The 13,464-nt window shown below is 42.9% G+C and overlaps 1 protein-coding gene across 1 annotated transcript in view; it reads right to left on the reverse strand.

Annotated features, from left to right (window-relative positions):
• Window positions 1–11,176, reverse strand: part of NFATC3 (nuclear factor of activated T cells 3) — a 973,084-nt gene extending 961,908 nt beyond the window's left edge. The window contains exon 1 of the mRNA XM_082271077.1: window positions 10,888–11,176. Coding sequence (XP_082127203.1) covers window positions 10,888–11,170 — 283 coding nt within the window. The 5' untranslated portion in view covers window positions 11,171–11,176. The remainder of the gene's footprint in view (window positions 1–10,887) is intronic.
• Between the last annotated feature and the right edge of the window lie 2,288 nt (window positions 11,177–13,464).

A 13,464-nucleotide genomic window follows, 5' to 3' on the forward strand; every position in this document is an offset into this window, starting at 1 on the left:
TCAGGTACTAGCTCAATCGGCTCATCCACCTCCATCCCCGCTCTCCACCACCCCTGCCACTTCAGAAGACCCCCTCCCTAATCACACTCTTCCTCTACAACCACCCCAGTTTAATATGTCAGACTTACGGGCCATTGCATCTGACATTAAAGAGACATTAGGAGCAGCCATCCTGGATCTAAAAACAGAACTAAAAGCTGACATCCTATCCCTATCTCACAGAATGCAAGATGTAGAAAAGGTCACAGCAACACATGATTTTACCCTTCACTCTGTAACCCACAAGCTTGATTATCACACTATACAGATGAGAGACCTCCAGCGTCACATGGAGGATCTTGATAACAGGGGGAGACGCCATAACCTGCGCATTCGGGGTCTTCCCGAATCTGTTAATGCTGATCACCTACCCTCAGTAATTACAGGCTTGTTTAACAATCTTTTGGATCGCCCCCAAATGTCACCTATTGATATGGAGCGCATCCATCGCGCCCTGAGACCCAAAGGCAGAGAAGGTGACCCCCCCAGAGATGTTGTGTGTTGTCTAATTGATTTCAAACTGAAAGAAGACATCCTAAGAAAAGCAAGAGGTAGAAATCAAATAGAATGTGAAGGAGCGATCATACATATTTACCAAGATCTCTCCAATATCACGTTACAACACCGCAGAGATCTGAGACCCCTCCTGGATGTTCTGCGCAAAAAAGGGATAATTTACAAATGGAAATTCCCTTTTTGCTTGTCATCGACTTCCCAAGGTCGCACAGCTTTACTGAAGGTACCAGAAGACCTCCCGCTCTTTTGCGCAACGTTAGGCATTCAACAAGTGGCACTCCCTAACTGGTATGCAGAATTCCGGAATACTCCCCTCACTGCTGTGCCATCCGATTTAGATTTTATGGAAGTATTAGAAACCAGAAATAGACGCCAAAGATCACCCTCATCCTCTAGAGATGTTGCTGCTTCACACAGCTTACCATTTGGAATCAGCCCTACTAAACCTCCGCAACAGCGGAAAGCCCGTACTGATCACTAAATACAGGAGATAACTGTCATTACTACCGTTTATGTTTTGTTCGCTGTGCATTTTATTCTTCATCCTTGCACATCCCTGGCGTTCACTTGGTTCAATATACTTCTCACCCCTCACCAAATGCTTGAGTATTATTTGTTCAACGATCATACTGTGCCACCACAAGTCACTGGCCACTGTGATTCCTCCCTACATTCTGGATCGGCCCCTTATTTGCATTACTTTTAATTCACAAAAGACCGCTTCAGAGACTGACTCTTTTTTTTTTTTTTTTTTTTTTTTTTTTTTATGTGTGCCTTCACCCAGCAGCATATTTACCTTTCTACTTATGCCCTAGCATCTATGCAGGAATGCATTCATCCGAATGCTATACATAGCTCATTGGACAGCTTCACCCGATCCAAAGTCCCCTGAACGTTGGTGATATTGAACTTTTTTGTCTCCTTCTCTTTTCTCTCCCATCTACGTAGAAGGAAGTGGGGCATGGGGAAGGGGAGGAGTAAAGTAAGAGATTTGAAGAAATGGATATAACATGAAGAAGAAAGGTTTAAATATATTATAGGACACCAACATTTCCTGAAATTGTTCTGCTGACTTATCCACTTTGCCTGTTGAGCCCACCCTCAAGAATCTTTGAACATCGCTCAATACGCCCTCTCTAGGGTATCCAATATTTAGTACAATACTTAGATGTTCAGGTAAACTTTAAGAGTTTGCCCAAGACAATCTGAAGATGTCTACTCTTTTCACAATTACCCTTTGCTTTAAATTCTTGCTTTGCCATGTTGCTGAGTATGGCCCTCCCCCTCGCGGTTTACTGTGAGGGAGATGGTCAGAATCCGTAGTATGGCAGGGGTTGACACAGGCCTCCAATTCTCATAGATGAATACCATACTTCTCTTATATGACTTGACATGCATACTTTACCTATATAGAATAACAATGCCAGGTGATGTACAACTACTGAACTATGTTTATTGATGTTTATCTCAGGTTAAAATCTTTTGATTCTGGTTTTCTCTGTATTTTTGTTTATAACAATTACATCACGAGATCGAACAAACACACAAGTTAATCCCCTCCAAGTTTCCTCTGAAACAACCTACTGCTTTTTTTTTTTTTTGTCCATACCTTCTCAAGACAGCTTTACCCTAAGATTTCCTCGTCCTCTCATAGACCCCGATATAATAGGTTATACCCCAGAACCTCGACAAGATGACCCATACTATTCTCCTGACAATAACTTTTACCATAACCATTCCTCGTGGCGGTGGCCCGCGCTCATGCGATCATCGCGGACACCCTCAGGCCAGGACAACTCCAACCCCACCTAGAATACTCTCTCCGCAGTTGACTTACTGCTAAAATCTTCTGACTTTTTCATTAGCCTACCCCCCTAGTAGGTCTCAGGACAGACAGGTAGGCAGGCCCTCCTGGTCCCAGACCGCACCCTCTTACATATAGTATCAGGCTCAATCCCCCTTTCCCTCTGCCCCACCTACACTGATACCTCTCTGATACCCTTACCATCCCCAATAACCTACATCCCACTCCCCAATCCCCACCTCAAGCATTTGGACGATGACATCTCCTACGCCTCCACTTCTCGACCCCCCCCCCCCCCCCCCAGAACACTCTCATTATACTCCATAAACGCCAAAGGTCTGAATACACCTGAAAAGCGCTCTAAATTTTTTCTTACCACCCGTTCATCCAAAGCGGATATTATATTTATCCAGGAAACTCACTTCAGAGCAGACAATATCCCCAAACTTTACAACAAATTATATCCGACTGCCTATCATGCACCAAATCCCGAGTCAAAATCGAAAGGTGTATCCATCCTGATTTCTAAACACTGCCCCTTTACACTAACCGACTCTATTATTGACACTCAAGGAAGATTCCTACTTCTTAAAGGTACGCTGTTCGAACTCCCCATTACTTTGGTTAATGTCTACGCCCCCAACACCGACCAAGTAACATTTTTCAAGGACGTCCTAGGACGCCTGACAAATTTTCAATCAGAACTTATGATTGTGGGCGGAGACTTTAACGTTGCACTCAACCCTCTCCTTGATACCTCGACGGGTTCATCCGCTCTTTCATACAAAGCTTTAAAAGCAATAAAAGTGGAACTACATAAACTGACTCTCCACGACACCTGGCGCACCATGAACCCGAACACTAAAGATTTCACATTCTTCTCCACACCTCATAACACTTACACAAGGCTAGATTACTTCTTCATTTCACAAAACTTTGTCCAGTCTCTCATTAAAACTGAAATTGGCCCTATGATTATCTCAGACCATCATCCCATCACCCTTTCCCTGAACCTCCCTGCCAAACGCTCATACTCCAATATCTGGCGCCTTGACAACTCGCTACTCTCTAACCAAGATTACATAAGAGCTATCAAAACCAACCTAACACAGTACTTCAAAGAAAACTCAGTTAATGAACTCCCTCCCGCCACCGTTTGGGCGGCCCATAAATGCGTCATTAGAGGAGAACTAATATCTCTAGCCTCTAAACGGAAAAAAGTCCGACAAGCACACATCTTAAAGCTCACCGAAAAAATTCGTTCCCTTGAAGGTACCCACAAACAGTCCCTAGCCGCCCAAGCTCTTAATGACCTAACACAAGCCCGAACTGAATTACTAGAAATACTAGGTAAAGTAGTTAAACGCAAATTCACTTTACAACAAAAACTTTATTATGAGTTTGGTAATAAATCCGGCAAATTACTTGCCAAAGCCATCCAAGCCAAAAAAGCATCGAGAATTATCCACTCAATCGTGGATTCCGCCGGGAACAGATTCTCATCTAACGAGGACATCGCAAATCAATTCGTTAAATATTACTCAACACTTTATAACCTGCATTCTGATAACCAGAAAATAAATACCTCTAGAACTGACAAAATCAAAGCCTTCCTAAACAAATATTCCCCAGGCCCCCTATCAACTGAAGCAATAGAGAAACTAAATCAACCCCTGTCAAGGGAGGAGGCAATCACAGCACTTAACCAACTTAAACCCGGTAAAAGTCCCGGCCCAGACGGTCTGACCGCAACCTATTACAAACTCTTCTCAGATATTCTGATCCCTCACTTTCTCCAAACCTTTAATTCCAACACATTAGCCACCGAAAAAAGCCCTGAACTACTAGAGGCGCACATCACAGTTATTCCCAAACATGGAAAAGACGCCTCACTAGTTACAAACTACAGACCCATCTCCCTCTTAAATTTGGATATCAAATGGTACGCCAAGATCCTTGCAAATCGCCTTCTCCCCCTCCTTCCTGATCTCATTTCATTGGATCAGATAGGATTCGTACCAGGGAGGGAGGCTAGGGACAATACCCTAAAAGCTCTGAATATCCATCACTGGCTCAATAACTCCAGCACACAGGGTTTCTTCCTATCCTTGGATGCGGAGAAGGCGTTCGACAGAGTGGCATGGGACTATATGTCCGAAGCCTTGAAAGCAATTGGCATTGGCGACCAGATGCTCCAATTTATCTTGACCCTTTATACCAAACCTAGTGCCCGTGTCAGGGTCAATAACCAACTGTCGAGCGCCTTCTCCGTGTCAAACGGTACCCGACAAGGATGTCCACTTTCCCCTCTTATCTTTATTATTACACTTGAACCCTTTCTACGCAGACTACGCACACACCCCGACATCAAGGGAGTTACTATTGACAATAAACAATACAAGGTTGCAGCATACGCAGATGATATCCTTCTCTTTCTTACCGAACCCCTTACCTCAATCCCCAACTTGTTGCACGAACTTACGTCCTTTCAAAATATTTCAAACCTAAAGATTAACTACACTAAATCTAATGCACTGAATATCTCCCTTCCCGCAAACACTCTCAACCTTTGTCAATCAAACTTCCCGTTTGTATGGGATCCCCACTCAATTACCTATCTTGGTATCCAGATCCCCTCATCACTAACTGACCTCTATACACTAAACCACGCTCGATTAATTCGCTTAATTAAAACAAGACTTATCTGAGTGGAAAAACTGCCCCTTTTCATGGTTTGGGAAAATCGCCATCATTAGGATGAACATCCTTCCGCGAATACTTTACCTTCTACAAACTATACCCATCAAACTCCCCCCCTCCTTTTTTATAACTTACAAACGGATTTGTTCCGAATTCATCTGGTCCTCCAAACGCCCGAGGCTGAATTGGCAAAGACTCACCTCCCCCAAAATGCAAGGTGGCGTAGGCCTTCCTGACATGCTCAAGTATTATTGGTCTTGTCATCTCACAAGAGTTGTAGATTGGCATGCCCATGCCTCTTCCAAGGACTGGGTCACCTTAGAGAATTCAATGTCAAAAATCCCCACAATGCAACTTCCCTGGATTGATCCAATTCTGACTCATAAACCACACACAAAACACCCACTGATCGCTGCCACCCTTCAAATATTCAGACTCACCTGTAAAAAGTTCAACCTAGCCTCAGCCCCCGGCCCTTTAACGCCTCTTTCAAATAATCCAAATTTCCCCCGCGGGCTCAAGTTACACAACAACCCTACCAACACCTCAGATAGTCCAGAAAGGGTTGAACAATTATTCCACAACGGCTCCTTCTCCTCCTTTGAGAATCTGACAGCTAGGTTTCCCAAACATGGCATACCCCTTTTCAACTACCTTCAAATTAGACAATTTCTACTATCCCCCAAAAGGTCTTCAGGCTGGGCGAAACCCCTCTCTCAGTTTGAAACCTTGTGTGCTCAAAACAAACCCCAACGACATCTGATTTCAACCATATACACTCTCCTGTCCTCGCAATTTGACTTCAACCTAGACAAAACCTGCAAACGATGGGAAGAAGACCTATCCTTACACCTCTCACACACTGACTGGACACGTATCTTCTCTCATATACATAAAGGTTCCCTAAATGTTTCAGCACAAGAGAACGGTATGAAAATATTTACGAAATGGTATATGACACCAGATAGACTACACAAGATCAATGCTAACAATTCAATTCTCTGCTGGAGATGTAGTAGTGATAAAGGCACACTCCTACACATCTGGTGGGATTGTCACCTTATTCAATCCTTTTGGAGAAATGTCCACGACCTTATCGTTAAAATTACTACTTATACTCCAGAATATTCTCCCGCACAATACCTTTTACACCATACCTCCCTCCCACAATCAGCCTACAAAAAATCACTTATACTACACCTCATCAACGCTGCCAAGATGTGCATCCCATGTCATTGGTTATCAATAACCCCGCCCTCTATAAAAGAATGGTTCTCCCGTATTACTAAAGTTGCCGAAATGGAAGAATTAATCCACCAAGCCAAAGAATCCCCTGATAAATTCTACAAGATATGGGCCCCTTGGCTCGAATTCACTAAATCTGATGTATATGTGAACTACACTTCAGCATCAAACTAAACCCAAAGTTTCTTTTTCTTTCTTTTTCATAATGCTTGCTTGGTATCTCTCTATCATTATCTTGACAAGTTGTTGATTACTATTTAACAATGTCTAGTCTATCCCTGATCTGCTTTCTACAATACCTCCCCTTTTTGCCCTTCCTACATCCCCCTCTTCCCTTCCCACCCCCCCCCCCCTCCACCACACCTGATACGTTTACATACTATCATATATGGTGCATATGAGTCTTCTAACCCTCAAACATTCCACCCTCCTAAATAGCTTCCTTTCGCTAATACTATAAGAGGGTCCCCCTATTATTATTTTTTTTTTTTCTATCTTTTTCCCCCTCCATCTATTATCCGCTCTTTCTTATTTAGAAAATACACGGCCCATCTCCGTGGAGCCCTCCCGTGAACCGGACACAGCATGATCCCCTTTGGGGGTGTCTGGATTATGGGACGGATTCCTATGTGATTTACACATTCTGTTTAATTCACAATATGTTTACTGTGTCCCCCCCATAACAGTTACCTATTCATTCACTTTTTTCTGTGATGATATTGTATTTTCCTCTCTCCCCTCAAATCTTAAGAGTTCTTAAGTCTCCCTTTTGCTATTGACCTTGTTACATGTCTAATATTAATTTGCATTGTATTATACGGTCCTTGTAAATCCACTGTTATTTACATGTTCATGTTCACCAAGAAATTTAATAAAATGTTTTTGAAAGAAATATATCAACAGCAAAAAAACTAGGGCAGAGCATATTGCACACATAATTAACGATGATGGGAGGATGGTTACAGAGGACACTGAAAAAGCCACCGTGCTGAATGCTTTTTTCTCATCAGTCTTTACGCAGGAAAAGGAGGGGTACACTGACCATGACGGTATGGTTAGTAGTAATACACAGGACTTGCCACTATGGCTAACAGAGGGTGAAATCAGGGAAAGACTGGATAAACTTAACACAAACAAATCACCAGGTCCGGATGGCGTACATCCGAGAGTACTCAAGGAACTTAGTAAGGTTATATCTAGACCACTGTTCCTGATCTTTGCTGACAGTATTAGGACAGGAGAAGTACCAGGGGATTGGAGGAAGGCTAACGTGATTCCGATATTCAAAAAGGGCCAGAGGCATATCCCGGGAAATTATAGGCCTGTCAGCTTGACAATAATATGTAAACTTTTGGAGGGGATGATAAGGGACTATATCGTAGAGTATGCTAAAGACAACAACATCATCAGCAGTAACCAGCACGGGTTTACAAATGGGTGTTCTTGTCAAACTAATCTCTTAACATTCTACGAGGAGGTGAGCTGTGAGCTAGATAGGGGCAGACCAGTGGATGTGGTGTACTTGGATTTCGCTAAGGCGTTTGATACAGTTCCCCACAAGCGCTTAATTTATAAAATAAGGTCTGCAGGTATCGACAGCAGGGTTTGCTCTTGGATACGGAACTGGCTAAAAGGCCGTGTCCAAAGGGTGGTAATAAACAGTGCATACTCAGACTGGTCTGAGGTAGTAAGCGGGGTGCCCCAGGGCTCAGTCCTGGGACCAACCTTGTTCAATTTATTCATAAACAGCATTGAGGACGGGATCAGTAGTTCGTTATCAGTTTTTGCAGATGACACAAAATTGGCCAGGGCAATAACTGCACAGCATGAAGCAGATATCCTACAGAATGACCTGGACAAAATTACGGAGTGGGCAACGACATGGCAAATGAGGTTTAACGTGGAGAAGTGTAAGGTTTTGCACTTGGGGACTAAAAACATAAAAACACAATACACGTTAGGAGGGGAACCCTTGGGGGGAATCAAAAATGGAGAAAGATCTGGGAGTCTTGGTTGATAATAAATTAGGCAACAGCATGCAATGTCAAGCGGCAGCTTCCAAAGCCAACAGAATATTAGCATGCATAAAGAAAGGGATGTATTCCAGAGATAGGACTATAATCCTCCCACTTTATAAAACTCTGGTCCGACCGCATCTAGAGTATTCTGTCCAGTTCTGGTCGCCAGTCCTCAGGAGGGATGTGTTGGAGCTGGAGAAAGTCCAGAGAAGGGCAACTAAACTGATTAGGGGGTTGGAGGACCTTAACTATGAAGAGCGGCTGCAATCGCTCAATTTATTTTCCCTGGAGAAGAGACGTCTGAGAGGGGACATGATAGCAATTTATAAATATCTTAATGGGGATCTCAGCTTAGAAAAAAAGCTGTTCATTCGAAGGGATTGCATGAGGACTCGAGGACATACAAAGCGATTAGAGGAGAAGCGTTTTAACCTCAGGCAACGAGGAGGGTTCTTTACTGTTAGGGCTACAAGATTGTGGAATTGTCTACCACAAGAGGTGGTTTCTGCGGGTAGTATGGTGACTTTCAAAAGACTCTTAGACTTACATCTCAAGGATCAGGACATTAAGGGCTATGTTAGATGATTACAGTCACACACACCTATATATACACACACACACACATTGTGGTCGGCAAGTGGTTATCAAATTAGAGTACTTCTAGGGTTTTGCGCTATAAGATATCTCCCTTTTTATAACCGATACACAGGTCGGAGCTTGCAGATGGAGTGTAGGCCGAGTTATTCATTACATGCCAGGGACTTTGCTGCTATTTCCGGTCATTAGGGTCACTGACCTGTGTGGAGATACGGGGGTGAGAGCATCAGCTCCTCTAAGCTACATAAGCGCTATCGATCTCTCTAATCATTGTAGTCTTGTAAGAGGCTCCAATATCTTAGGGCCAGTTCACACCACATGCAGTCCAGTGCATTTTTTTTCTGCATGGAAAGTAGGTTATATGATTTCCAATGGCATAGTTCATACCAGTGTGGTCAGTTCCAGAAAAAAAAAAAAAAAGTACAAGAGTAAAAAAGTAAAAAAAATGTAGAACGGGCTGCATTTTTCCTGCACTGGAACGTGGCAAAACTCATCAAAAATGCACCAGACCCCAGTACAGTGGGGAAAAAAAAAAAAAAAAAAAAAAAAAAAAAAGCATCTGGAACACATCAAGAAAAAGCCGAAACATGTCAAAATGCGTTAACGAGCATGCAGAAATGCATCCGGAACAGATCTGGAGTGCGTTTTTGTGGCGTGAACTAGCCCTTACAAGCATCTTGAGCACTTTTTACATTTTGAACATAGAAAACTTTCCTTGGCTCATAGATGACATTTTATGAACACGGACTTTTTTTTTTTTTTATTATGAGAGTTTAATTTTTTTGTCATTTATTCACATTTTCATACTTTTGGTTATAGCAATATTTTTTAATTTCATCAATTTTGCTTCAATTGCGCAGCTTTGATGAATTGTTTATTATAAATTAGATTTTTTTCACATGCACACACGTTGCAGTATATGTATTTGTTGTTGTTTAAGGGGATAACGCACAATACCAACTGGGACCTGGTATTCAGGTTTAATTATTTAGGTGCAGTAGCCCCAATATCATTATAACCAACCATAAGTTTTTTTTTTACATAGATAGGCAGTTACGCTACAGAAAGTATCAATGAACTACCTAGAATGCTCAATAACGTCCTGGTAGTTTACTGAGAACTACATGCCGTCCTGTCAGCCACGATGGCTGTCCGTACTTGTAATAAGTTCATTCACAGATCGCTGTGAATGAAAGAAGCAGCAATCATGTGGGTGGAGACCCCCACGGCGAGTACCCCCGCCCCAAACTCTGTTAGTGGAGAGACGGTGAGTACACCAAGCACAGCATTATAAAAACATCTTGTATCAAGATGTAGTGTCAACAGTACCTACAAAAATATTTTTAAAAATGTATTACTATTATTTGTAGCATTAATAAAGTGGTATTTATAGGATTATTTTTAAATAAATGTTTGGTGGGCAATCTGAAAAGTCACAAATGTGTTGATCGTCTAGTTTGACAAAAGCTGGAGGGCCACAGTTTGACACCTGTAAGACGAAGTATTTGGGGATCCCTGGTGTAAAAGCCTTCACATGGATCCCATAACAAATTTTATATATATATATATATATATATTGAATACCACACTCATCCATAATAGAACACCTGCATAAAAGCTAGTGTCAACACACATTCAGATCTAGAAAGCATGTCTTTTAATACAAAAGTCCTTCTCAAGAAAGAAACTAATACAATCAAAAGGTCACGCTACACCTGCAGCTAACTGTTAAGCCCCGGTATTTAATGATAACGGGGCACACTTTGGTTTGTGGATCTTCGAAAGTTAGCAGGCCGTAGGTCTATGTTGCTTGCCGGTTTCGTAGAAGAGAGCGCCCCCTATCCAGAAATCAGCAAATATGATGCCGGCATAGTTACTATTAAATCTCACAATCAGAATTTCGCATCGATAATTCACGTGTTCATCCTGATGTAAGCAAACATCAAGGAATAGTTCAACAAGACTCACCTGTCGATCCTAAAGGCTGCTCCGTAGCCTCTTCGAATATGAGCCTGAAGTCCAACTCGCCAGAACCAGGATGTGCGGCACTCATCGGTGCCTGTAAACCGCACACCACTTCCAGTCCTCTCCACCCCCTTTCCCGCTTATTATACCGGTTACTCGATCGTCTCTCTAACCTCACACCAACTTTCTCGATGTCGAGCGATAGGGCCTCACACCCCTCCTCCCCACACTGTTCATTGGTTGTACGTCTTAATACGTCACTGTCCCGCCTTGACGCTGACAACATATTTTCCTAACTGTCCCGTGTGAAACTCGTCTCTCCTTTCTCTATTAATGTTGTGTAGTTTACATTAGAGATGGATTGCGGTAGAACCGTAGGCTCTAGCCATCTCGATCTTCTTCTTCCTGATAAATGGGAGGGGCGATGTAGCCATGTTCTTGAAGACTCGTTGAGATTAGAGAAATGTTTATGGCTGCCCATAGTGAACTTGTTTCGTGCAGACAAGGAAGTAGTTTAGGTGATTTGTATGTAGACAGAAATGTAAGTAGAGATATTTAAAGCAAGCTTGTTGCGTGTGTAAAGAAAAAAAAAATTCCAGTTTACAGCATCTTGTCAGTCTTCATTAGTCAACCTTTTTACTTATTGTTGTAATGACAGACGCATCTCTCTTCCTTTTGAACCAGGCCTATTTCTGACACTTGTTGTTTAACCACTTTACCACCGGAGGATTTTGCTGTCTTACGTCCAGGCCACTTTTTGCGATTCGGCGCTGTATGACTTTAACTGACGATTGCACGGTCGTGCGACTCCATACCCAAACGAAATTTACGTCCTTTTTTCGCCACAAACAGAGCTTTCTTTTGGTGGTAATTGATCACCTGTGCGATTTTTACTTTTTGCGCTATAAACAAAAAAATAGCGTTTATTTTGAAAAAATAATATTTTTAACATTTTATATATGAAATTCCCCCCCAATAAAATGTAAAAATCAAAATTTTTTTACATTTTTGGCCAATTTGTTTTCTGCTACCTATGTTTGGTAAAAAAAATCACAATAAGCGTTTTGATTGGTTTGCGCAAAAGTTATTGCGTTTACTAAGGGAAAGATTTCTGTCATTTTTGGTGCTTTTTTTTAACGCGTAATGGCGGCGATCTGCGATTTTTTTTGCGGGACTACGACATTGCGGCGGACAGATCGGACCCTTGACTGACATTTTTGACACTTTTGGGGGTACCAGTGACATTACTGCAGTAATCAGTGCTATATATATGCACTATTACTGTAAAAATTACACTGGCAGGGAAGGGGTTAATTTTATTGGAGAGGGAGGGGTTAATGTATGCCTGGTGCTTACTAACGTGTGGGGGGGGAGGTGACTGAGTGAGTCAGGGACAGATCGCATGTTCAACTATGCTGAACCATGCTATCTGTCCCTGCCTGTCACTTAGGAGATCCGCCCGCTCTGTTTACACAAGCGGGCGGATCTCCAAACTAGATTCCCCGACGATCGGGGAAGAGCGGCGGCAATCGCCGCCGCTCCTCCCCTGGCCCGACTCCCGCTGTGACTGAACACAGCGGGAGCAAGGGGCGGAGTCCAGCGACGTAGGCCTACGTCGATGGACGATAAGGAGCCACATTGCTGCAGTAGCAGCAATGTGAGCGGAGCTAAAGTGGTTAAAGCGGAGCTCCGGGCACCAAATCATTTTTTCAATGAACATACCCCTGGGACAGTCAGGGCTAGTACATTCCACAATGGCTAGCCTCTGATCTGTCCCGGTTCGCACTTACCTGCAAGAAGAAATACTCACTTATAAAATTTCTTCTACAGCGTTGCCATCTTTTTTGTGGGCAGCTGAAGCCAGCGCGATCCTCTTCTGCATCCTCTTCCGTGTCTTCTTCTCCCAGAATGCGCCTGCACCGGCCCCTCTCGTCACTTCCGGTGCGGCACCAGAAGTGACGAGCGGGGCCGGTGCCGTCGCATTGATTCCTGGGAGCGATGACGTTCAGCTCCCAGGAATCATTGCAAACCGGAAGTGACGGAGCGGGCCGCGGCCACAGAGGGAGGACGTGGAAAATAGGTGAGTATTTCTTTCTACAATTACAAGGTAAGTAAAAAAAAAAATAATCCTAACTATCCAATTCCTTTTCAGGTGAAGAAGAGCAAGCGGATGGCCACAAAATAGATTATGTCGATTTTGTGGCCGGAACTCCGCTTTAACTACCTCAATACTAGGCACTTAAACCCCCTTCCTTCCCAGACCAATTTTCAGCTTTTAGCGCTGTTGCATTTTAAATAACAATTGCGCAGTCATGCAATACTGTACCTAAACCAAATTTGTGTCATTTTTTCCCCACAAATAGAGCTTTCTTTTGGTGGTATTTGATCACCGCAAGGTTTTTTTCTTTTTTGGAGCACAAATAAAAAAAGACCGAAAAGTTTGAAAAAAAAAACGTTTTTTTGTTTAGGTTATAACATTTTGCAAATAGATATGTTTTTTCCTGCACTGATGAGCACTGATGACGCCGCACTGACAGGCACTGATGAGGAGACACTGATGGGGTGGCACTGATACAGTGC

The sequence above is a fragment of the Pelophylax lessonae genome (genome assembly GCF_965119305.1).
Source record: "Pelophylax lessonae genome assembly, chromosome: 10".
Taxonomy (NCBI): Eukaryota; Metazoa; Chordata; class Amphibia; order Anura; family Ranidae; genus Pelophylax; species Pelophylax lessonae.